General features: G+C 48.6%; 1 protein-coding gene across 4 annotated transcripts in view; it reads right to left on the reverse strand.

Annotated features, from left to right (window-relative positions):
• Positions 1-640: 640 nt before the first annotated feature.
• Positions 641-24104, reverse strand: part of ADCY10 (adenylate cyclase 10) — a 93362-nt gene continuing 69898 nt past the window's right edge. For 2 of the 4 annotated variants that reach the window (XM_062192694.1, XM_062192696.1), the window contains 9 exons: positions 23379-23486; positions 22736-22911; positions 20123-20279; positions 14061-14265; positions 13887-13983; positions 13188-13303; positions 11853-11970; positions 8350-8545; positions 3393-3943 (listed from right to left, as the gene is read on the reverse strand). In XM_062192694.1, coding sequence (XP_062048678.1) covers positions 3470-3943; positions 8350-8545; positions 11853-11970; positions 13188-13303; positions 13887-13983; positions 14061-14265; positions 20123-20279; positions 22736-22911; positions 23379-23486 — 1647 coding nt within the window. In that variant the 3' untranslated portion in view covers positions 3393-3469. Of the gene's footprint in view, positions 1149-3392; positions 3944-8349; positions 8546-11852; positions 11971-13187; positions 13304-13886; positions 13984-14060; positions 14266-20122; positions 20280-22735; positions 22912-23378; positions 23487-24104 lie in introns of those variants that run through there. The other 2 variants (XM_062192695.1, XM_062192697.1) reach the window with 2 other exon arrangements.

Consider the following 24104-nt stretch of genomic DNA (forward strand, 5'->3'; position numbering starts at 1 on the left):
GGAGCACTTGAGCCATCTTCCACTGCTTTCTCAGGTGCATTAGCAGGGAGCTGGATCTGAAGTGGAACTGGCGCCCATATGGGATGGCAGCATCGCAGGTGGTGGCTTAACCTTCTATATCACAATGTCAGCCCCAATATGCTGTATTCTCTACCATACAACCAGGTGCTGACATAGGGAGGTCAGGGAATGAGAAACATCTGGGATTCATAGCCTAGTACTCTGTCCACTGTGCCAGACCCCCAGGCCTCTGTGGCAAACCTTACAGGAGGTACCATGTGGTCAGTCCACTCTCCTTTGTGGGATTCATTTGCAACATCAGGATGAAAAATGCAGAGCCTTGCCTTGACAGCTGGGAAATAAAGATGATTGCTATTATTTTTTTTATATACTAAGCATGTACAAGATAGCCACATAAAATTCCTAATACTTCAATTTAAGAAAAACAATTGCCATCCGTCGATACTTGGTGCGTGGACTGGAGTATCACCATGTTGGAGTATCACCGTGGCCGTGGAAACCAGGTAGGCTCTACAGAAATGTGCCTTTGTAGACCATGCCCAGAGCTGGCTACTTATGATGGCATGCTTTCTCCAAAAGATTTAACAACTGAACATTTAAAAATAAAACACTTGCAGTTTAATACATTAACCAGACACGGGTCTGTTGCAACACAAGGTGTTGTACCGTCTTCCTATGTGGTACAGTTTTGCATGGGCTAAAATACACAGGTCAGGGCTTTAAACAAAAGACAGAAAGGGAAGGCAATGTTAGAGGAAGCAAAGCATGACACTGGCCACCCTCTCTGTCTCTCCAAGGAAGAAGCAGCCAACTTCCCCGGCTCCGTGACTGCAAGAGAAGAGAGTGTGGAAAAAAAGAACCCTGAGGGTGCTGGCTACAGAGAAGGATCAAAAACAGAACATTGCAAGGGTGTGGATCTCTGGATCTCGTTAACATCTTTGTTCTCCCTCCCCACCCCCAGCACGTTAGAAGGGGTTGTCCAGGATGTTAACTCGCATGAGAAATTTGTTTTTCTGAACGTCGTGGATGTTCACTTTGCCGGATACAATTTTTTCCCACGCCGGGAGACTCAGGATCGTATGCAGCCACTGGTCTTCCATTAGCGTACAGTTTGAGTACCACCATTCCTGAGAGGGGAAGAGAACAAAGGACCAGCTGGCGCTCCCTGGCCTCAGAGGCCAGCACTGGCCTGGTGCCACAGATGGCTAAATGGCCCTGGAGCTTTCTATTTAAGAGTTGTTTATTTGAAAGGCAGAGAGAGAGAGAGAGAGAGAGAGAGAGAGAGAGAGAGAGCGTGCGTCCATCTGCTGGTTCACTCCCTAAATGGCTGCAACAGGAAGGCCGGGAGCCAGGAGCGCCATCCGGGTCTCCCACGGGCGGCAGGGGCCCAAGGACCTGAGCCACCACCTGCTGCCTCCCAGGGCGCACATTAACAGGACGTGCAGCAGAGGCCGCTTAGCCAGGGCTTCATAGAGGACGCCAGCATTGGAAACAGTGGCTGAGCCTATGTGCCACAGCACTGGCCCATCCTCAGATGCTTAAAAAAAAGATTTATTTATTTAAAAGGCAGAGATATGGAGACAGAGGGAGAGAAAGAGAGAGAGACAGAGAGACAAAGAGAGAGAGCGTGCACTTCCATCTGCTGGTTCACTCTCTAAATGGCCCTAACAGCAGGAGCCAGAGCCAGGAGCTTCTTCCTGTCTCCCAGTGGGTGCAGGGGCCCAAGGACTTGGACCATGCTGCACTGCTTTCCAAGGTGCATTAGCAGGGAGCTGGATTGGAAGAGGAGCAGCTGGGACTTGAACTGGCACCCATATGGGATGCTGGCATTCCAGGCAGCGGCTTAACCCTCTGTAAAAACACCGCCCCATCCTTGGGTCCTTTTAAAACCAGGTGAACCCAGGGACAAAAACGAATTTTGCTTCCCAAACTAGGATACCAACATAGGCCTCCTTAACTAAACACGTGTTATAGCACACTCGTTCTCTAACTCAACAAGTACTGACAGTAAGGTGCTGTGCTGGGTCCTCAGCACGGTTTTGGCCTTTGAGATGTAAATGCTGGAGGGGAGACTTGTGGATAAATGTGGCACCCAGTGGTAAGTTCACACGAGAGGGGCAGAGAGTGTGCTAAAGGGGGTTGGGTCGGGGGGAGAGTCTAGGAGAACTTACAGGGTCTGCAGGGGAGGCTCACAAATGTGTACCACAGGGGCTGGCACAGAAAGGCCTGTGTTGAATGTGAGTAGGGATTTGTAGGGATTTGATTTATGTAGGATTTGATGCCTACGGTGATGGCGTGAAGAGGTGGGGGCCTTCGGGTGGTGATTAGGTCAGGAGTGGGCTGAGTGGGGCTAGTGTTGTGGTCTGCAACTTGAGCAGTCACCTGTGACACAGGGCATCCCATCTGGGTGCTGGTTCAAGTCCTCGCTACTCTGCTTCCCATCCAGCTCCCTGCTAATGCACCTGGGAAAGCAGTGGAGGATGGCCCAAGTCCTGGGGCCCTTGGTACCCATGTGGGAGTCCCAGACAGAATTCCAAGCTCCTGGCTTCAGCCTGGCTCAGCTCTAGCCATTGCAGCCATTTGGGGAGTGAACCAGTGGATGAAAGATCTCTCCTCTCTCTCTTTCTCTCCCTCTCTCTCTCTCCCTCTCTCTCTCTGTAACTCTGCCTTTCAAACAAATAAAATCAATCTTACAAACTTAATATATAAATGGGACTAGTATTTTTATAAAAGGGCTTGGAGCGAGGGTTTGGCTTAGCTGTTAAAAAGCTGTCTTAAGCTGGGTTTGGGTCGAAGCTCAGTTCCAGTTTCCTACTAATGTGCAGGCAGCAGGTGATGTCCCAAGTACTTGTGTCCCTGCCACCTATGTGGGAGCCCCGGATTGAGTTTCTGATTCTGAGCATCAGCCTGGCCCAGCCCCAGCCGTTGAGAGCACCTGGGGAGTGAACCGGTGGTGGGAGCTCTTTCTTTTTCTCCAAGTCTCTGTCTCTATCTCTACTTCTGTACTTCAAATGTATATGTTCATTTTTTAAAAAATAGATCTTAAAAGGGTGGGTATTGTGGTGCAGCTGGGTTGGGCTGCTGCATCCCATGTTGAAGCACCGGTTCAGGTCCAGGCACTTCCAGTTCTGATCTAGCTCCTTGCTAAAGTGGCTGGGAAGCAGTGGACAATGGCCCAAGCGCTTGAACTCCTGCCATTGACATGGGAGACCAGGATGGGGTTCTTGGCTCCTGGCTTCAGCCTGGCCCAGCCCTGGCCATTGAAGCCCTTTGGGGAGTGAACCAGCAAATGGAAGATCTGTTTCTCCTCAAACCCTCACCCTACCCCCTCCCTCACTTTGTCTTTCAAATAAATAAATCTTGCAAAAAAAAAAAAGAGAGAGAGAGAGAGAAAGCAATAGACTCTCCAGGTAAAGAGCACTATCACTTTATAAATAAACACAAGCATTTAAGGGAGTGAGTTTTCCCCTCCACCAAGAGGCACCACCAAAGAGAAACAGGCTCTCGCCAGACGTTGAACTCTTAGCACCTTGATCTTGGACTGGCCAGCAGCTTCCAAAACTGAAAGCAACAACTCTCGGTTGTTTACAAATGACCCAATGTAAGATATTTTTAGCCCAAATGGACTAGGACAAGGACCTTCCATGCCTGGAGAAACCCAATGGAAGCAGGGTCTGGGGTTTCTTGGAAGGGTGAGTGTCCCCGGCCCGGCTTGCCCAGGGAGGGTGCACACCTTGCTCATGTTCAGCCAGCATTTCTCCAGCGCGTTCCCCTGTATTTCAGAGAGCTTCAAGGCTGTGTTCAGGAAGAGGTCACAGTTCTGCCCATCTCCCATGAGTATACAGATGTAGGCCATCAGGTGGTAGAGCCTTGGGTAGAAGACAGGGCCAGTAGTATTTTGAGCCACCAGACTCTCCAGGCTCTAGGATTAAAAACAAAAGCACCAGGAACATGATCAGAATTAGAAAGGGGTCTTTGGCTGCCAAGTTGTTCCTCCACTGGGGGGCTTGGGGACATTCCAAGGGTAAGAGTCAACAGAGGAGTGTATTACAGAGATATGAATACTGGGGGTAAGATGGTAAGTGTCAGGTGGAGTGGAGTGGCCCCCAAGGCCCATCGGACCGGGGAATGTGATAGAAGAAGGGCCCATCAATATTTCTCTGCCAGAAATTAAAACAACAACACATTTTCTTTTGCTGATCAAAGCAATACAAGTCAATTGTTGAAAATTCAAGAGAAAAATTAATGAGTTCCTGCAGTGGGTGTTATGATGCCGCAGGTTAAGAGCTGCTGCTGGGGCTGGCGCTGTGGCACAGCAGGTAAAGCCACAATCTGCAGTGCCAGCATCCCATATGGGCACCAGTTCAAGACCCGGCTGCTCCACTTGTGACCCAGCTCTCTGCTATGGTCTGGGAAAGCAGTGGAAGATAGCCCAAGTCCTTGGGCCCCTGCACCCGCATGGGAGACCCAGAAGAAGCTCCTGGTTCCTGACTTTGGATCAGCATAGCTCCAGCTGCACAACTAGAGTGAACCAGCAGATGGAAGACCTCTCTCTCTCTGCCTTTCCTTCTTTCTCTGTGTAACTCTGACTTTCAAACAAATAAAATAAATCTTTAAAAAAAATAAAAAAGAGCTGCTGCTTAGGAGACCCCCAATCCACATAAGAGGGCCTGGTTCTAGTCCAGGCTACTCCATGCCTCTGGTCCAGCTCCCTGCTAACGCACCTAGGAGGCGGCAGCCGATGGGCTGAGAACCTGGGTTTCTGTCACCTACCTGGAGACCTCGATGGAGTTCCTGGCTCCTGCTTTGGCCTGGCAGACCCCTGCTTGTTGCAGGCGTTTGGACAGTGAAAAGGGGATGGAAGCTTGCTTTCCCTCCCTCCCTCCCTCCTTGTTAATTTGACTTTCAAATAAAAAAAAAAATTGGCCAGCTCTACATACAAGGAGCTTGGAAGTCAGTGCTTGGTTCTAGCAACAAGTAATAAAGCTGCACAGACAGAAAAACCGACAACGCTTCTTGGTTCTGAAAGAGAGGTGAGGATGGAGGCCAAATTGCTGCGTCAGAGACTGGAGGGAGTCAGCTGAGTACTGGGAATCACAGCTGGCACTCACCAGGAGAAACCTGTGCCAGCATAGGGAAACCTGAGCTATACTCAGTAAATTGCTTGGGGCTGGCGCTGTGGCGTAGCAGGCAAAGCGCTGCCTGCAGTGCCGGCATCCCATATGGGTGCTGGTTCGAGTCTTGGCTGCTCCACTTCCCATCCAGGTCTCTGCTATGGCCTGGGGAAGCAGTGGAAGGTGACCCAAGTCCTTGGACCCCTGCACCTGCTTCGGGGTCCTGGAAAAGCTCCAGGCTCCTGACTTCAGATCAGGGGAGCTCTGGCCATTGCAGCCAATTGGGGAATGAACCAGTGGATGGAAGACCTCTCTCTCCCTGCCTCTGCCTTTCAAATAAATAAATATTAAAAAAAAAAAAGAAAAGAAAGAAACTAAAAGATGTATAGACAAACAGCCATTGTTGTTGTACCTGCCTCCACGGTTGAAGTCCCACCCACTCTGGTCAAAGGGATTCCAAGGAGTTCAAAGAGCCAATGTCACTTTGAGATTCAGACATTAAAGACTAGGACATTCTATGGGAAAAGTTAGAAAGTGACTGCACATGGCCAGGGAAAGGAAAAGACTCAGGAAAGACCTGGGAAGATCTTAAATTTATACCTCAAGCCAATCCTTGGCACACAGCCTAAGACAATTTTAAAAAAACCAAAGCAAGCAAAAAACAATAGCAACAACAACAAAAAAGCAATCCTTGGAGAAGGAGGAAAATAAGACTTCCAGACCTATCACATTATTAGACACTGTAATATCAGACAAAATAAACTTTACATCAAAAATGGTTACAAGAGACGAGGAAGGGCATTATGAATTAGCGAGAGTCACTAGAGCAAGAAGACAGAACAGTTACAAACGTGTGCAGCTCATGACAAATGCATGAAAGGGCATGGTGCAGAGACGGACAGAACTGGAGATGGAAACAACAACACGGCAGACTCTCAGGAATGAGCAGAACGGCCAGACAGAGATAAGCAAGGGAGCTGAGGACTTAAACAACACCATAAATCACCCAGCTACACTTAAAGAGAACAGTTTCAGGTGCACAAGATGGAAAGAGCTGGAGAGATGGACGGGGGTGATGGAAGCTCACGTAATGAATGCACTAATGCCACTGAACTGTGCACTTCAAATGGTCAGCATGGCACATTTTAGGTTATAGGCCTTTGACCATAATAATAATAATTTTAAAAAAGGATGAAAAGTAAAATAAAAGCCTCCAGAGGGCCCACACTTGTGAGTTTTATGTCCAGGAGTTTGACCAGATTCTCACAGTCAATCCTAGAGAAAAATCCCCTATGTTTCCAGCAGAGGGAGGGGAGAGGAATAATTTGAAATACCCAAATTACTCCGTTCTTGTGAACCAGGTTTGCGCAGGGGAGAAACTATTTAACCAGCGCCTAACCCACTTGGGAAGGGGAAAGTGGCCGAGGGGAACCAGCTCGAACCATCCTGTCTGCCCTAGAGGAGGAGGAACTGAAAAGCGCTGGTCCAAACCCACAGGCTCACTTTGGAGTTTTGCTCAAACCCAACCCTGAACTCTGGAAGGCTTCCTGCCTCCACACCTTATCGCCACATTGCTGAAGACTTATTTGCACAAGTCCCTGTGACCTGGTGCGTCGGGTCCAACCGACAAGAAAAAATTACCAAGCGTATTAAAAGGCAAAAAGCACAGCTGGAAGAGATGGGGTGAGCATCAGGACCAGACATGGCAGGGAGGCTTAGAATTTAAAACAGACCAGATTCTAAAGCAACTGTGATGAATATGCTAAGTGTTCTAATGGATAAAGTCGAGAGCAGGCAAGGGCAATATAGGCAGAGTGATGAAAATCCGAAGAAAGAATCAAAAAGAAATGCTAGAGATCAGAAACACCGTTAAGATGGGAGCTGGCAGTGTGGCATAACGGTGAGGCCACCCCCTGCAATGCCAGCATCCCAGCATCCCATATGGGCACAGGTTTGAGTGCCAGCTGCTCCAATTCCGATCCAGCTCCCTGCCAATACTCCTGGGAAAGCAACTGAAGATGGTCTAAGTGCTTGGTCCCCTGCACCTTCTTGGGAGACCTGGATATAGCTCCTGGCTCCTGGCTCCTGGCTTTGACCTGGCCCAGCTCTGGCCATTGCAGACATTTGGGGAGTGAACCAGCAGATGGAAATCCTCTCTTTCTGTGTGTTTCTCCTTCTTGCTCTCTGTAACTCTGCCTTTCAAATAAATAAATAAATCTTTTAAAAAAAGGAAACACTGTAAGAGAAATAAAGAAGGCCGTTGCTGGGCATATCAGTAGACTGGACACAGATGTGAGCCTCTGAGCTTGAGGATATATTAGTAGAAAGAAAACCAAAGAAAAGAAAGTGAAAAAAAAAAAAAGCAGAACAAAATATCCAAGGACTGTGGGACAACTACAAATGGTATAACATATGCATAATGGGAATAGCAGAAAGAGAAGAAAAAGACAAACAAATAAGCAGTTAAAATAGCAATTAAATAAAATAATAATAATCAAATTAATAATCAATAATATTAAACAATAATAACCAAATTAAAACCAGACACCAAATCACAGATCCAGAAGCTCAGAGAACATCAAACAGGATAAATGCCTAAAAAAGGGCATCTAGCCATATCATTGTTTAAAGATTTATTCACTTGAAAAGTAGAGTGACAGAGAGAAAGTGATTTTCCATACTGATTCACTTGCCAAATGGCCCACTGCGATGCTAGCATCCCATAGGAACGCCAGTTCACGTCCTGGGAGCTCTGCTTCCGACCCAGCTCCCTGCTGTTGCGCCTGGGAAAACATCAGAGGATGGCCCACGTACTTGGTCTCCTGTGACCCATTTGATATACCCGATAGAGTTCCAGGCTGCTGGCTTTGGCCTGGCCCAGCCCCAGCCTTTGTAGCCATTTGGGGAGTGAACCAGAAGATGGAAGTTCTCTCTGTGTCTCTCTTTCTGCCACTCTGCTTTTCAAATAAATAAGTGCTAAATAAATAAATAAAAGTGATAATGATGGGCAATCATATGGCATTTGGAGAGAAAAAGAGAAAACTTGAAATAAATTAAATCACATGTGAGAGGGCAAAGGACATCTTTTTGAATAAAGTTCTATGATAGCCTAACACATGTATAGATTCTGTAGTCAGAAAAAAACTAGCACAAGAGGCAGACAGAAATCCCTTTAAGGAGAGACGTTGTGCCTGAAGCCAGAGAACCACCTCACCTTGAGTAGCTCAACTCCACTGTCCTGGGCAGTCTCAGATTGTTCTTCTATTTGCTTTTGAAGTTGGAGAACTTGGCCCTCCATGTACCTAGATATGCCGTCATAGTACAGAATCGTTGGGGTTCTTCTTGACACTAGAGTTTTAGCTCTGTTAGAGAATACATAGAAGTTGTCCCATTCCTGAAGTCTGCCATACCTGCACAGAGGGACAAGAAAATCAGTCCCACTCCTGGAATGGGCTCATTTTCTGTAATGACTCTCTGGATGTGTTGCTTCCAATGCTGGGGCTTCTGAAAGTCTGCCTCCCGCTTACCCCACTTACTCCACAATCCCCCAAACAGCAAGAAATCCAGGGACATGCAGCAAAGAAGGCATAGCATTTTGATGGTTTGAGAGGAATAGAATCTTCGGGAACACCCAGGTAACACTAGCTACTGCTACGCTTGGAATGCATTGTCTAAATTTTACAAGGAAGAAACTTCATCCCCAAATTCATATGCTCATGCTGTTTGGAGGCAGGATCACTGGGAGATGACTGGGTCAGGAGTGCTCTGCCCTCCTGAATGGATTAACCTATACATGGATCAACTGACCACTGGAGTAATGAGTTATGGAGGAGAGTGGCTCTAGTGAGCTCTCTCTGGCACGCGTGCCTTGTCTGGCCATGTGATCTCCCCACACTGTGTTATGCAGCAAGAAGACCCTGACCAGACTGCCAGGTAGCTGCCAGTGTCGCACTCTTGGAATTATAACCTCTAGTCGGTGAGCTGAATAAAGCTCTGTTATTTTTAAGGTCCCCAGTCTGTGGGACTCAGTTATGGCAACAGAAAATGGACTCAGCTACCATCTATCATTTTAAGAAGGGAGATCAGACACGTGGAGCTATAGGCTCAGGGACTTGAAGAGATTATTCCAATTCCAAAGACAGATGGCTCAGGCCAAGTACTACTACTCAGAGTGTCGTCCACACACTGACATTAGCAAGGTCACCTTGGGCGATGCTTATCAAAGTCCATTCTCTGGTCCAACCCAGATCTGCTTAATCAGACTCAGGGAGTGAGGCTAGGGGTCTGAGCTAACAAACTCTCCAGGTGATCTGAAGTCCACTCAAGTGTAAGGAGCACTGACCCAAGACACAGCTGTTGAACTCTCTAGCTGAAATGGAAGAAAGAAGTTAGGAGCAGTTTTGGACGTCATATTCCTTGAACCTTAATTCACAGAGGCAAGTTAATTTGACTTTCTGAACTTTGATTTTTGGATTGTAATTTCTCTCAAGTTTACAATAAGAGGATGTTGGTGCTCAAACTTAGAACTTCTCTAGTTTGTAGTATTTCATCTAGGGATGTTTTCCATGTTATTTAATCTCATCACAAAATCTCTGATGGACCACCCTGGACAACATGGTTACATATAATTTGAGGTAGATTAGAATGGAGGGTAATTTTTTTTTGACATGTAGAGTTAGACAGTGAGAGAGAGAGACAGAGAAAAAGGTCTTCCTTTTCCGTTGGTTCACTCCCAAAATGGCCGCTACAGCCGGCGTGCTGTGCTGATCTGAAGCCAGGAGCCAGGTGCTTCCTCCTGGTCTCCCATGCAGGTACAGGGCCCAAGCACTTGGGCCATCTTCACTGCCCTCTCGGGCCACAGCAGAGAGCTGGACTGGAAGAGGAGCAACCAGGACAGAATCTGGCGCCCCAACTGAGACTAGAACCCAGGGTGCTGGCACTGCAGGTGGAGGATTAGCCAAGTGAGCCACAGCGCTGGCCTTGGAGGGTAATTTTTAGTCTTAAGGAAAGTCGTGGGAGAAATTTAATTAGTGTTCTGTTCACCCATTCGGAGCTTTACCATTCATCTCCTTCCTTGAGGATACCCTCATAGCTATAGGCCTACTGAGTTAAACACTTAATAAGGGAGGCCAGCATTGTGGCATAGCAGGTAAAGCTGCCACCTGTGACACAGGCATCCCATATGGGCACTAGTTCAAGTCCCGGCTGCTCCACTTCCAATGCAGCACTCTGCTAATGCGCCTGGAAAAGCAGTGGAAGATGATCCAAGTTCTTGGGCCCCTGCACCCACATGGTAGATCTTGATAAAGCTCCTGGGCTCCTGGCTTCAGCCTGGCCCAGCCTCGGCTGTTGTGGCCATGCGGGGAGTGAGTCAGTGGATGGAAGATCTCTCTCTCTCTCTCTCTAACTCTGCCCTTCAAATAAATAAATAAATATAAAAAAAGAAAGAAAAAATAAGGTGCTAACATTTGGCCTAGAGGTCAGGAGCCTGGTTGGGACACCCACATCCCATACTTGGAATGGCCATGTTCAATTCCCAGCTCTGGCTCCTGTCTCCAGCTTCCCGCTAATGCAGGAGCCAGCAGGTGATGGCTCAAGTAATTGACTTCCTGCCACCTGGATTGAGTTCCTGGCCCCTTGGTTGTTTGAGCCCTTTGAGGAGTGGACCAGTGGATGGGCCCTCTCTGTCTTTTTTGCTTCTCAAATTAAAATAAATAAATAAATAAATAAAACAGCTCAATAGGTTAAAAGGATTAAGCCTTAGGCCTAATGAGGTAACGAGGTACAGGTGCTGCTGCTTCACATGAGGGACCCAGGATCTTTGCTCTGCTCCTCTCACTCCTCCAGTGATAAGGAGCAATGTGGTTGGCTGGCGACTCCAGGAGAGGAAGTAGACAAATGGAGTGCAGGACCTCTCTCTCTATCCTGGGATAGAGGGGACAGGGAGTGTGGTACTCACATCTCTGCCCCGTGGAAGAGAGGCGGGGAAACGTGGTTTTCCAGAACTGCCTGCTGCTGCGTGGGTAAGTCTGCTCATCGGGCTCAGGGCTAGGAACCTTCCCTGCAGATGTAAGCCACATCCTCCAAGCTTAGCCTCACTATAATGTTGTTCTGTGGGATTGGACCCGGGTGGGCGCAAGCCCAGCACTCCTCAGACGCTAGATCTGTCAACCCTTAGCATCCGAGGGGATTTGCTTCCAGGACCTCGCAGATACCAAGATCTAGATTCTCAAGCCCCTTCTATTAAGTACTCTGGCATGGTACTTGCATATAACCTATGCATATCACCCCGTAGGCTTTACCTGTAGGCTTTAAATAATCTCTAGTGACTTCAAATACCTAATAACACAATGTAAATGTTACGGGATACTTGTTACACACTATTGTTTAGGGAATAGTGACTGTATTCAGTACAGACAAATGTATCCCCAAATGTTTTCAAACCAGGGTTGGTTGACTCCACGGATGCAGAACCCACGGAGACGGCGGGCTGAAGGCACTGTAAGCTTTTCTTATTTACTCCTGTGCTACCACAGCATGATGTGTGTGGGGACAAAGCCATCGCACTGACTACAATGGAGACAACCTCACTTTTCTGTTCTTGGTGGCAGGGGATGGACTGAATCCTGCTGGCCTCTTGGAGCGGCCTCGCGTCTAAGGGATGAAGTTTTCGCAGGTTTCATAGACCTCCTCTTGCGGCTCACCATGTTCTCTTACCAGATAGCTATACTCGAGTAAAGTCCCAGGAGGAGTCCACTTTGGAACTTGAGGATTCTGTTGTCTTCATTTTGGATAATGAATTCCAGACATTCTTCAAATGTTCTATAAACGAAGCCTAGCAGAGAGAGAGAGAGAGACCAGAGAGCTTAGCTGGTAGCTGGGGGGTGGTTGTCGTTCTGGCCTGGTGGCTCGCCGTAGGATTTCACACAGCAGGGAGAGCAGTCTCTGCCTTTTCAATCCAAAGTGTCCCGTGGACTGTGGCAACCACGTGGCTGCATTGCCTTGTGTTTGCTGAGTCCCAGCTATTGTGGCATCATATGCACATACAAGGGTATGTCAGAAACTTCATGGGAAAGTAACATTAAAAGATAACTTTATGGGGCTGGTGTTATGGCCCAGTGGGTTAAGCCACAGCCTGAGCTACTGTCATCCCATATGAATCCCAGCTGCTGCACTTCCCATCCAGCTCCTGCTAATGCATCTGGGAAAGTAGTAGAAGATGGCCCAAGTCCTTGGGCCCCTACACCCACGTGGGAGACCCGGAGGAAGCTCCTGGCTCCTGGCTTCAGACTGGTTCAGCTCCAGCCTTTGTGGTCATTTGGGAAGTGAACCAGCAGATGGAGAACCTTTCTGTCTGTCTGTAATTCTACCTTTCAAATAAATAAATATTAAAAAATATATAAATACAAAAAATGCCTCCAGGAAGATGGACATAGGAAGACAATATCAGTCACTGTTACTTATGTGTAAATTAATCTGACAAATAAGCCAGCAGCTTAGATCCAACAGCTTCCTCGCTGCTGTTCCATTCCAACCTTGGCACCTACAAGACAGCTCCCTGGTTCACAGCATCAGACTCTTCCTTCCCCTCTCCTCTAAATCTACCAGCCAGAAACCTACCGGTCTCAAGACCCCAGCCCTGGGGCCGGCACTGTGGTGCAGTGGGTTAACGCCCTGGACTGAAGCACCAGCATCCCATATGGGCGCCGGTTTTAGTCCCAGCTGCTCCTCTTCTGATCCAGCTCTCTGCTATGGCCTGGGAAAGCAGTAGAAGATGGCCCAAGTCCTTGGGCCCCTGCACCCTTGTGGGACACCAGAAAGAAACTCCTGGCTTCGGATTGGTGCAGCTCCAGCCATTGCGGCCAACTGGGGTGTGAACCAGCAGATGGAAGATCTCTCTCCTCTCTCTGTCTCTACCTCTCTCTGTAACTCTGTCTTTCAAATAAATAAAATAAATCTTAAAAAAAAGAAAACCATCCCTGGCAGCTATCACATCACACCAGTGCAGGGGCCACAGCTCCAATCTCTTTTCAATCCCAAAGCCACACTCACCGGAATAAAGCATGATGTCCAAGCAGACTAAATAGAAAAATGCCTTGCTGATGATGTGGCCTTCTGCTACAGAAAGATCCCACAGCCTCCCCAGCATCTGGATCAGATGCTTGTATCTAGGGAAGAGACAAGATGTGGGCATTAACAAGTGAGTGGAGAGGACAGGCAAGATTTCAATCCTGGTCCAGCACTTGGTCCTGCTCAGGAACTGAGAACCAAATGCAACTCACTAACAGACTTCAAATCCACCCCTGCTGAGGACTGGAATCTAGGGATTTGATTGGCTCTTTCCCCAAACTGTTCTTTCATGGGTCCTCTATAACAGGGCGACCAGAGTGAAGCCAATCTGGCCAGGGCCCCCAGGTCCTGGTTGTGATTCTCTGGGTATTTGCCTCCCTATAGGACTTTCCCCTTTCTCTCCACTTGATGGGCAGGGACCTGATCCCCACAGTCGGGGTGACTGTCTCAGCCCCCACCCTGTCACTGGGCAGAGCAACCAGATTCGCGAGGACGCATTTGGGAGCATTCAGTTAAATGGGCAGTAGTGTCCAAAAGTAGAACATGGTTCAGACCCATCTGGTCATCTCCCTGCGAGCCATACTCCTCCCTGCCCTGTGACCAGGGTAAGTGAGCCAGGTCACGCCATAATACTTATATGGCTTCCTCCCCCTAACTTGGAAAATGCCTAAAGATAAATACCTGTTTTTCAAGAAGAGAGATTTACTAAGTCTGCAGAGGACCACATAGTGTTGGTTGGGATTCTGGAGCAATGCCCACATCTTGTGGGCTCGAGCGCCTGGGAAGAAAACAATTGCAGTGTATTTGGGGATATTACTTGTACCATCATGAGCCTTGTTGCCAGCCAGTCCTTACCTAACTCAATGGCCAAGTCCAGGTAGCCCGTCATTAACTTGATGTAACTCAGTTTACCAGCCACGTATGCCACGATTTCAATGCCCTCGCCTTTCAGGGGGAGGTTGAAGATCTGCTCCATGGCCTTGACTTCATATTTGAACCACACGCCCTGGTAGCCAGCCAGGTGGTGGTACATGGCGTAGTCCAGGTAAGCCTTAATGATCTGAAATGGCAGCAGGGGAGGCAAGAAGGGAAAAGATGGAGGTGGACACAAAGTGGAAAGTCCAGGGACATCACCCAGTGTCTGCCAGTAAGTACTGGATTGGGAAACTTGGAAATAGAGCTGGTCATTTGGCCAAAGCCATGGTCTGAGATACCGAAGTCAAATGGAGGGGACCGGCGCTGTGGCTGCTGTGGCGCAGTGGGTTAAAGTCCCAGCCTGCAGCGCCAGCATCCCATATGGATGCCAGTTTGAGTCCCGGCTGCTCCTCTTCCGATCCAGCTCTCTGCTATGGCCTGGGAAAGCAGTGGAAGATGGCCCAGGTCCTTGGGCCCCTGCACCCATGTGGGAGACCTGGAAGAAGCTCCTGGCTCCTGGCTTTGGATCGGCATAGCTCTGGCTGTTGTGTTCAACTGGGGAGTGAACCATCGGATGGAAGACCTCTCTCTCTCTGGCTCCCCTCTCTCTGTAACTCTTTCAAAAAAATAAAATAATTCTTAAAAAAAAAAAAAAAAAAAAAAAGGAACTCAAATAGAGTTCCTGGCAAATATTTACTATATCCTGTAGGACAAGCTCAACGGGCTCTCCGGCCCACAGAGTCTTTTTTTTTTTTTTTTTTTGACAGGCAGAGTGGACAGTGAGAAAGAGACAGAGAGAAAGGTCTTCCTTTGCCGTTGGTTCACCCTCCAATGGCCGCCACGGCCAGCGCACCGCGCTGATCCAAAGCCAGGAGCCAGGTGCTTCTCCTGGTCTCCCATGTGGGTGCAGGGCCCAAGCACTTGGGCCATCCTCCACTGCCTTCCCGGGCCATAGCAGAGAGCTGGCCTGGAAGAGGGGCAACCGGGACAGAATCTGGCGCCCCAACCGGGACTAGAACCCGGTGTGCCGGCGCCGCAAGGCGGAGGATTAGCCTAGTGAGCCGCAGCGCCGGCCCGCAGAGTCTTTAAAATATAAACATTTTTATTTCCATGAGAAATAAAAGCAATGGCTTACATGTATGGATATTTGATCGCATGGCAAAAAGCCTGAAAGGATGCAACCCAAAATGTAAACAGTAGTTGCCTCTTTGCTGCAGGCAACGGGGGGATCTGAGGGAGAAGAAAGTCTTTGCTTTTTACTTTAGGTACTTCTGTGGTATTTAATTTGTTGTAATAAGTGTGTATTGCCTTTGTAATTTGACAAAAAAAAAAAAGTAGGCTTGGTTTATTTGCCTTTAAAAATAATGGAAGGGGGCAACGTTGTGGCTCACTGGGTTAAGTCTCCTGCAGTGCCAGAATCCCATATGGGTGCCTGTTCCAGTCCCGGCTGCTCCACTTCCTGTCCAGCTCCCTGCTAATATGCCTGAGAAAGCAGTGGAAGACGGTCCAAGTGCTTGGACTCCTACTACCCACAGGGGAGACACAGATGGAGTTCCAGGCTCCTGGCTTCAGTATAGTCCAGCCCCAGCCATTCCACGGAAATGGAAAAAACCAGCTTTATTGCATCTATAAAAACAGAGCTCATGGAAGTGGCTTTGAAAACGCAAACAGGAGACAGAGAGTCTCCAAAGGCGGGGAGTCCTGGGAGTTACAGCAGTTGGGTGGGGGAGGCACTTCTGAGTAGGGACTTTTTTCTTGCAGTTTCCCAAATGGTGCAAAGCGACTGCCCGCACCCTCTGTGTTACAAGCAGGTCCCTGAGGACGTGTTAGACCACAGACTCCACTTCAGGGCACTCCTTTCTGCCCAGGTTGAACCTCCTTCTGAAAGTGCTGGTCAGAAATGGTGGTGGAGAGCAGAGAACTGTGGGGAAATGAAAAACCCAAGACTGCAAATGGGGGGTGTGGAGTCCAACTGCTCCACTCAGTGGGGAGAATGCAAAGCTCCGAGGTCACGTGCTCGCCAGTGTCACAAGGCAGACAGGTGGGGGTCTGGAAACCCCTCCTGGCTCTCACGCTGGCTCCTGCCATTGTCCCACTCCTACTACCTGAGCCATTTTTAAACATGGAAGAGACTGCTTTCCCTGCTGTTCTGCATTCAGAACAAGTCTGTCTTTTGACATTTGTCTTTCTTTCTTCTTTTTTCTTTCATTTGAAGGGGGAGAGAGGGAATCTTCCATCTGCAGGTTCACTTCCACAGATGCCCACAATAGCCTGGGCTACATGAGGCCAAAGCCAGGAGCCAGGAGCTCAATTCTGGGTCTCCCACATGGGTGGCAGAGACTCAGGTAGTTGAGTCATTATCTGCTGCCCCCCAGGGAGCACCCTAGAAGGAAGCCTGATCAGAGACAGAGGAGCCAGGACTCACACGCAGGCACTCTGATATGGGACGTGGGTGTCCCAAGTGGCGTCTTTACCACTTTGCCAAACGCCTCCCCTGACCAGTCTCTTAATTCACTTCCAAGCTGGTTTTTACATTTGATCTGCCCCGCCCACTCCCATCTCCACCACAGATGCCCTGCCGTACCCCAACTCCACTGCCTCAAGTGTGAAGAGGAAGTGAAATATTTCTTTCAATCTGTGTCTTTTGAGTACCTGCCAAATGCCAGGCCCGGTTCTAGGCTCACAGGATGTAAACACCGTGGCAAAGGCCCTGCTGTCCCCAAGGTCACAGGCTAGTGATGGGGACCGACTACGAGCTAACAGGTGAACAAACAAGATCTGCTAACATAAGGGTGATGGGTTAGAACGTGAAGGGTGGCTCTGTTAAGGGAGATAGACTTCACTGGAGCAGGTGATCTTTAAGCTGATAGAGAGTAAGTCCAACATAAATCTTAGAAAAAAAGAAAAGAAAAGAAAGAAAGCCCAGGAACGATCAGGAGATGAACACTTCAGGCAGAGGAAATGTTCAGTGCAAGAATGAGACTGAACTTCTGGGTCTTAGCAACCAAAAGAGACCAATGTGGCCGCCCCAGTGGCTCCTTCGTGATCCAGGGGACTGGGTGGGGTGGGGATGGAAACAGGCAGGGGTACCAGCCAGATGGGCTTTACAAATACTTCTCTGTCCTGGGAGAGCCAGCCTGGCGGGGCTCATGAAAACAGCTAATGCTGGTGACAGACTCCTGGCTAGGAATTCAGGCTCCTCCAACTTGACTATTTCAATTCAAGCTCCTCCAACTTGACTATTTCCCTCAGTCCTTGGTCATTCGCAGTCCAGGAGGAAGTGACTGCCCCAAAAGAAACACAGACTTGATGTATTTTTTATAAAGGAGCCAGGTTGACGAGTTGGATTTGGCTTCAGAATTTCCTGATCTTGTCTCCTGGAATCTTTCTCATCTCACCCAAAGTCTTTGCCTAGTGGCTCTCCCAGTTGGTCCCAGGACCCCCATTGGTCCAAGACCCTTACAGAAAGCACACAAGGTCAAAGCTAGTTTCGTCATATCAAAGTATTAGTTATGTCGGAAAAAAATAGTGAAAGAGGTTGAAATGAGGGGCCGGTGCTGTGGCGTAGGGGGTGAAGTTGCTGTCTGCAGTGCTGGCATCCCATGTGGGCACTGGTTTGAGACCTAGCTGCTCCACCTCTGATCCACCTCTCTCTCCTGTGGCTTGGGAAAGCAGTACTGGGTGGCCCAAGACCTTGGGTCCCTGCACTCGTGTGGGAGACCTGGAAGAGGCTGTTGGCACCTGGCTTTGGATCGGCCCAGCTCCCGCCATTGCAGGCATTTGGGGAGTGAGCCAGTGGATGGAAGATCTCTCTCTCTGCCTCTCTGTAACTTTGCCTTCCAAATAAATAAATTAATTTAAAAGGAGAGTTTGAAATGAGCCAAAAGAAAAACAATTCTAGTGAGTGTCCTGTCTAGCTCACCAGTTGAGATATCTCTACCTTTCACTGTCTGAACCGTGTTATAACTCTCCAGAATGTAGAAGGATGTAAACTATACGATCGTTTTTTTCATGGAAACGGAAATGTCCAGTGGAATCCATGTGATTATTGGCCTGGGACTATACTAGTTTTAAATGAATACTCCTTGGGGTCAGTTGTATCATCTTACTAGTTCTCTCATTGGATTAACTCAATGAGTTAAATACAATCTTTAAAATGCATTGCTTTTACGTTTATATGCTATTCATTTTTTAATCACTTTTTTTTTAAAAAAAAGATTTATTTATTTATTTGAAAGGCAGAGATACACAGAGAAAAGGCAAGAGAGAGGGAGACAAAGACATCTTCCTTCTGCTGGTTCACTCCCCAAATGGCCTCAATGGCTGAGGTTGGGCCAGGTCGAAGCCAGGAGCTAGGAGCTTTTTCTGGGTCTCCCACATGGGTGATAAGGCCCAGGTACTTGGGCCATCCTATGCTGATTTCCCAGGTGCATTAGCAGGGAGCTGGATTGGAAGTGGAGCATCTGAGACTCGAACGGGTGCCCATATGGGATGCTGGCACAGCAGGTAGAGGCTTAACTTTCTATTACACTGCATCGGCTCTCCAAAATCACTTTTAACATTCTCCTTCTTCACTCTCATTCCTTCTGAATTAAATACTGACATTTCCCAGAGGCAACATACATGATAGAAGCAGGTGTGAGGATCTTGTTGTCATCTATGAAGCACTCATTAAGATATTTGCAAAAAACTTAATACAAAGCCACACTTCTCACTGTTTTTTGTTTGGGGAAATATGGTAGTTTGTTGTTGTTGTTGCTTATTTGTTTAAGAACTGGTTATGGGGACCGGCACTGTAGCATAGTAGGCTAAGCCTCCATGTGAAGTGCTAACATCCCATATGGGTGCCGGTTTGAGTCCTGGCTGCTCCCCTTCCAATCCAGATCTCTGCTCTGGCCTGGGAAGGCAGTGAAAGATGTCCCAAGTCCTTGGGTCCTTGCACCCATGTGGGAAACCCAGAAGTTCCTGGCTCCTGGCCTCAGATCAGCCCAGCTCTGGGGGTTGTGCCATTTCGGGAGTGAATCAGTGGATAGAAGACCTTTCTTGCTGTTTCTCCCTCTCTCTGTAACTCTGCCTCTCAAAATAAATAAATAAATGGATAAGTAAATAAATATGTTAAAAAAAAAAAAAGAAGAAAAGAAATGGTCATGCGGGCTGCCTGTGATGCTGGCATACCATATCGAAGTGCTGGTTTGAGTCCTAGCTGCTCCATTTCTGATCCTTGTTAATGTGCCTGGGAAAACAGCGGAAGAATCCCGGACAACCATGTCAGAGACCCAGATGGGGTTCCAGGCTCCTGGCTTCAGCCTGGGCTGGGTTGTAGCCATCTGGGGAGTTAACCAGTGAATGGAAAAATCTTTTTCTCACTCTGTCTCTCCCTCTCTTACTATCACTCTGCCTTTCAAACAAATAAAATGAATCTTAATAAAAAAGCAATGAGTAGGATGAGGCAGGCGTCTGGCAAAGCAGCTAGGACACTTCTTAGAACACCTCGCATCCCATACTGGAGTGCCTGGGTTCCGGTTCTGGCTCTGCTCCCCAGGCAGCTCCCTGCTAATGCTCATCCTGGTGGGCAGATGATGGCTCAAGTGGGAGACCCACATTTAATTCCTGGCTCCTGGGAGGCCCAGCCCAGTTGGGCGGCCTGTTGCAGGCACTTGGGGAGTGAACCAGCTGACGGAAGATCTTGCTGTCTCTGTGCAATGCGTTCATGATTTGTATTTTAAAATAAATTTTAAAAATAAATTTCCTCAGTTTTCATTTCCTATAGGCCAGTAGGTACAGCTCCTACTAATAAAAGCTTTTTGGGGTCCTCACTGGTTTTGTAAACATGTGACGGGATCCTGGGGCCAAAACAGTTGGCCACTGCTGCCCTCAGCGAAACCCTGCCGTGAGGAAGGCCCCGTGGCAGCCTGGCGATTTCAGTCCCAGCTGGGCTTTCGCGAGGCTCTTCTTTCCAAGCGAGCTTCAGAAATGCGAGGAGCAGCTACCGCACACCTTACCTGGAAGTCGTTTTGGGTTTCCAGTGCGGTGTTCAGCTCCATCATAGCTGCCAGGTGGCCGTAGTACTTGTGGTGGAAAAAATAGTTCAGGCTGTAGATCTGCCACAGCAAGGAGAAGCAGGCGGTCTGCTGGTAGAGCTGGGCCAGCCTCTTCTTCCTAGGACACGAAGTAAACACACATGGACCACGCATAGAGGGCAGAATGGCCACTGTGTGCTAGCGGGGTGCAGGCACACCGTGGGCTTGCTGCGGGCTCGGGAGGCAGCACCGCCTCGGATCTGAAGCTCGCCTCTGTGACTGGCAGGCATGTTCATTTTTATGAACCACGCTTTTTTCATTGTAAAGTGAGGGCCGTAATACCTACTTTGTTCACCTGCTACCTTCTTTGTGACCATTAAGATGATTTATATTGGCATCTACCTCAGGTCACCTGTCCCCAAATTGCTAGTTAAATGCAGTTATTTAAAAATGTATGATAACATAAGTCATGACAGTTGATTCTAATGACAACCCTATCGGGAAGAAGGAATAATTAGCTTCAGTGTGAGGAAGGTGAGACTCAGATTAAGCAGTTACCTTGAAGTCCCACAGCTAGAAGTGGTGGTGCCAGGACTGAAGCCTTGTCCACCCTCAGCTCAGTCTGGTCAATGCACTGCCTCCTCCACTGCACGTTGCGCTTAGGAGCTGGGTCTCAGCTCAACACAGGGAATGAGCATCTTTAACAGTTACGTTCCAGACAGTGGACTGCAGCGTCACAGGCAATGGTGACCCGCCCTGGGCATGGAGGCATTCAAGGGGAGAACAGACGGATGACCTTCCACAAGGAACGTCTGGGCTCTCAGTGCCAGCCTCGATGGGCCACTGATCGTGCAGCCCCACATCCTGCGTGTGTGAGACAGGAACGGGGCCTCAACAAGAGGGCTGCCTTGTTAGGGACGCAACAAAACCACGAGGACAAAATAGCATCAGAAATGCTTCTCAAAAGGCAGATTTTCAATAAAAAGGAGAAGGAAGGAGGAAAAAGGCATTGTGGAGAGCCTAAAGAAGAATTCCAGCTACACTCAGCTTAGACAGAGATGACACTGACTCTGTTGTAAATGTTGTTTTTCAAGGTTCTGAGGAGACGGGGACAGGGTAAAATCTCTTACTGTGTAAGAAGTCCAGAGCGCTGCTAGACACCCTGGCACTGAGTTTGTTTCTTACCGCCCTCATCTTAGAGTGAGACTCCTTTGACTGGTGGGTACCGGAAGCCAACAACTCTGCAGGTTTTTCCCCACACAATACTTTTCTGCCTTTTCCCCTTGTGCAGGTACTTCTTGTTCCTTTTATACAATGTGGACGCAAACTAAGGTTATCCAATTTACCAAATGAAAATACTGGATGCCCAGTTAAATATGCATTTAAAAATAGATAACTTTTTTTTAAAGAAACAAATGTGTGTGTCCTAAATAAATATGACCTGTAGCAAATGTGCACTAAAGAAATGATTGCTTAACTTCACCAAAATCCAAATCTAGCTAGGCATCCTGTGTTTGATTGGCAGCCCTCCAGGTAAGCCAAGGGCTGCTTCCTTCTCAGCCTCTCAGAGCCATCTCTGAGCGCGTCCTCACCTCTCCCTTCCTGGTGTCTCAGGAGCAGCCAGGGATTCCCAGGAGCTGCCTCCAACCTGCAAAGGAGCTCAGCTCCATCCCATTCCCATTTCAGGATTCTCCCACATGGAAAGGAACACTCTGGGAAGAAGACAAGGGTAGTTTCTTGTGGGGTCGCAAAAAGAGTTGTAGTAACTTGCTCATGGGAACAGATGTTTGTGTCTTAGACTACTGGTCTCTCCCGAGATGGATGGGAAGTTCTCTGTCAGCCCTCTAGATCCCCCAACAAGGTGGTCTTTCCCTCTGTATGAGCTTCTAGATAGGTGGAATTTTTAAATAAACCTTTACTCTGAAAAGTTTCAAACATACACACAGCAAACAAAAGCCATAGGAACCCGGCACCCAGCTTCAGCTGTCAACTTTCTTATTTCATCTCCCTCTCCTCTCACTGTTTTCTCTCCCAGTCCATGACTGTTTTCTGAGGTTCTTTTGTAGGTAAAATTCACATGTGCTGAAATGCACAAAACATTGTACGATTTTAGCCAGTGGATGTCCTCACGGAAGCCACATCCCTGTGGAGATAACTAGGTGGTTAATGCCTCGACTAACGTCTCCACAGCCTGCTATTTTCCTTCAGGCAGGGCCCATACCCACTGTCTTGACTGTGAATGGAAGAGGGCTTGAGACTGAGGTTCCAGAAGCAATGTTGCAGGTTCCAATGGCAACATGGATGGCCAGGGCTTCAGTGGGCTACACCATAGGAGAGCCACCAGAGCTTACCTTGCAAAGGTGGTCTCTTTAACCTTTTGTCATCTGAGCTCCCACTGGCAAGAGCTGCCTGGGAAGTGCTCTGGGGGCAACCCAGCTCTGGCCTGGGAGCAGCCCCCTCTTCCCCACCAGCGAGTGGTCAGAGCCACACAGCAGTCTTTGCACCCCCGGAGGCCCAGGCTCTGGTGACTGTTACCTTACAGGTAGGTCTCCCTCCTGCGGGGAGTGAGATGAGCTCTCCCAGCTCCCCCCTTACCCCGGAGGTGAGCTCTCTTGGGCCTGCTGAGTCACATAATGAAAGTGTCTGTTTTTCTCCATGTGGGTGTGGAGAAACAGGGAGATCAGGTTGTAAGGGAAGATTCGGTTGAGAAGCTTCAGCGCCTTCCTCAGCATCTTCTTGGCAAGCACCATCTGGCCCATGTTGAAGCAGACCTATGAGGATGATGAGAGGGGAGAGAAGGAAGGAGGCAAAGCAGTCATCCTGGACTTGGTCGCTAGGGTCCCTCAATTCATGCTTTGGGAATTCTTTCCAAAGAGGTGATCTATGGCCCAGAAAGAGATTCTTGTGCCCGGCATAATAGCATGTACTGGATGCGTGCATGAAAGAAGGCTGAATGAGTAGGATGTGGTGTCTTTGCTGTGTATCACCTGACCCATTCACATCCACTTGTAGAGGTTGCTATGGAAACAGTTCATAAGGATGCAGCCTGGAGAACAGGGAAGATCTTGCTGCAGGGACCACAGTGAGGTTGGAGTCCAGGGGCTGGGGTGCTAGTGTCTTGGACAGGCATCGGTGGTGGGGAATGGGAGAGGGAAGTACAAGGTATAGTAGTGGAAACTTCCACCTCCATGGAAAGGCCCAAGGCAAGCAACAGGTTAACTCATGTGTGGTGTCTTACCTGGCCTTTGAGGCTATAAAAGGTGGCAGACTCAAAAGTCTGACTCCAGGATTTTTCCTTCTTGAGGGTTTTCAGCAGCCTCTCTCCCTCATTCAAATACATGTATGCCTGCAACCAGCACACAGAGGGAAAAGTGCTGAGTGGCCAGGGACCCCGGCTGCAGAGGAGCCTCAGCCCTAGCCCTCAGGGCTGGAAGAGAAGAGAAGCAGGGGCCACCCCAGGTAACACCTCCACCCCTCTCCCCAATACCTTTGATTAGAATGAGCCTCAAACCCTAGGCAGGAGTGGATGGGTAAAGCCTCCTCCTTCATGTCTACTTTTGTCCACTGCATCATTCAACCTAGAGGATGAATCTAGGCATCTCGGGCCTGGCATCGTGACATAGCATAGGTTAAGCCATTGCCTGCAATGCCGCCGGCAACCCACATAAGCGCTGCTCTGAGTCCTGGCTGCTCCACTTCTGATCCAGCTCCCTGCTAATGTGCCTGGGAAAGCAGTGGAAGATGGCCTGAACCCTTGGGCCCCTGCACCCACGTGGGAGACCTGGAAGAAGCTCCCGGCTCTTAGGTTCAGTCTGGCCCAGCTCAGGCCATTGCAGCCATTTGGAAGATTCTCTCTCTCTCTCTCTCTCTCTCTCTCTCTCTCTCTCTCTCTCCCTCTCTCTTTTTCTGTCTCTCCTCCTCTCACTGTAACTCTACCTTTCAAATAAATTTTTTCAAAACACAA

Source organism: Lepus europaeus, chromosome 5, assembly GCF_033115175.1.
Source record: "Lepus europaeus isolate LE1 chromosome 5, mLepTim1.pri, whole genome shotgun sequence".
NCBI classification, from domain to species: domain Eukaryota; kingdom Metazoa; phylum Chordata; class Mammalia; order Lagomorpha; family Leporidae; genus Lepus; species Lepus europaeus.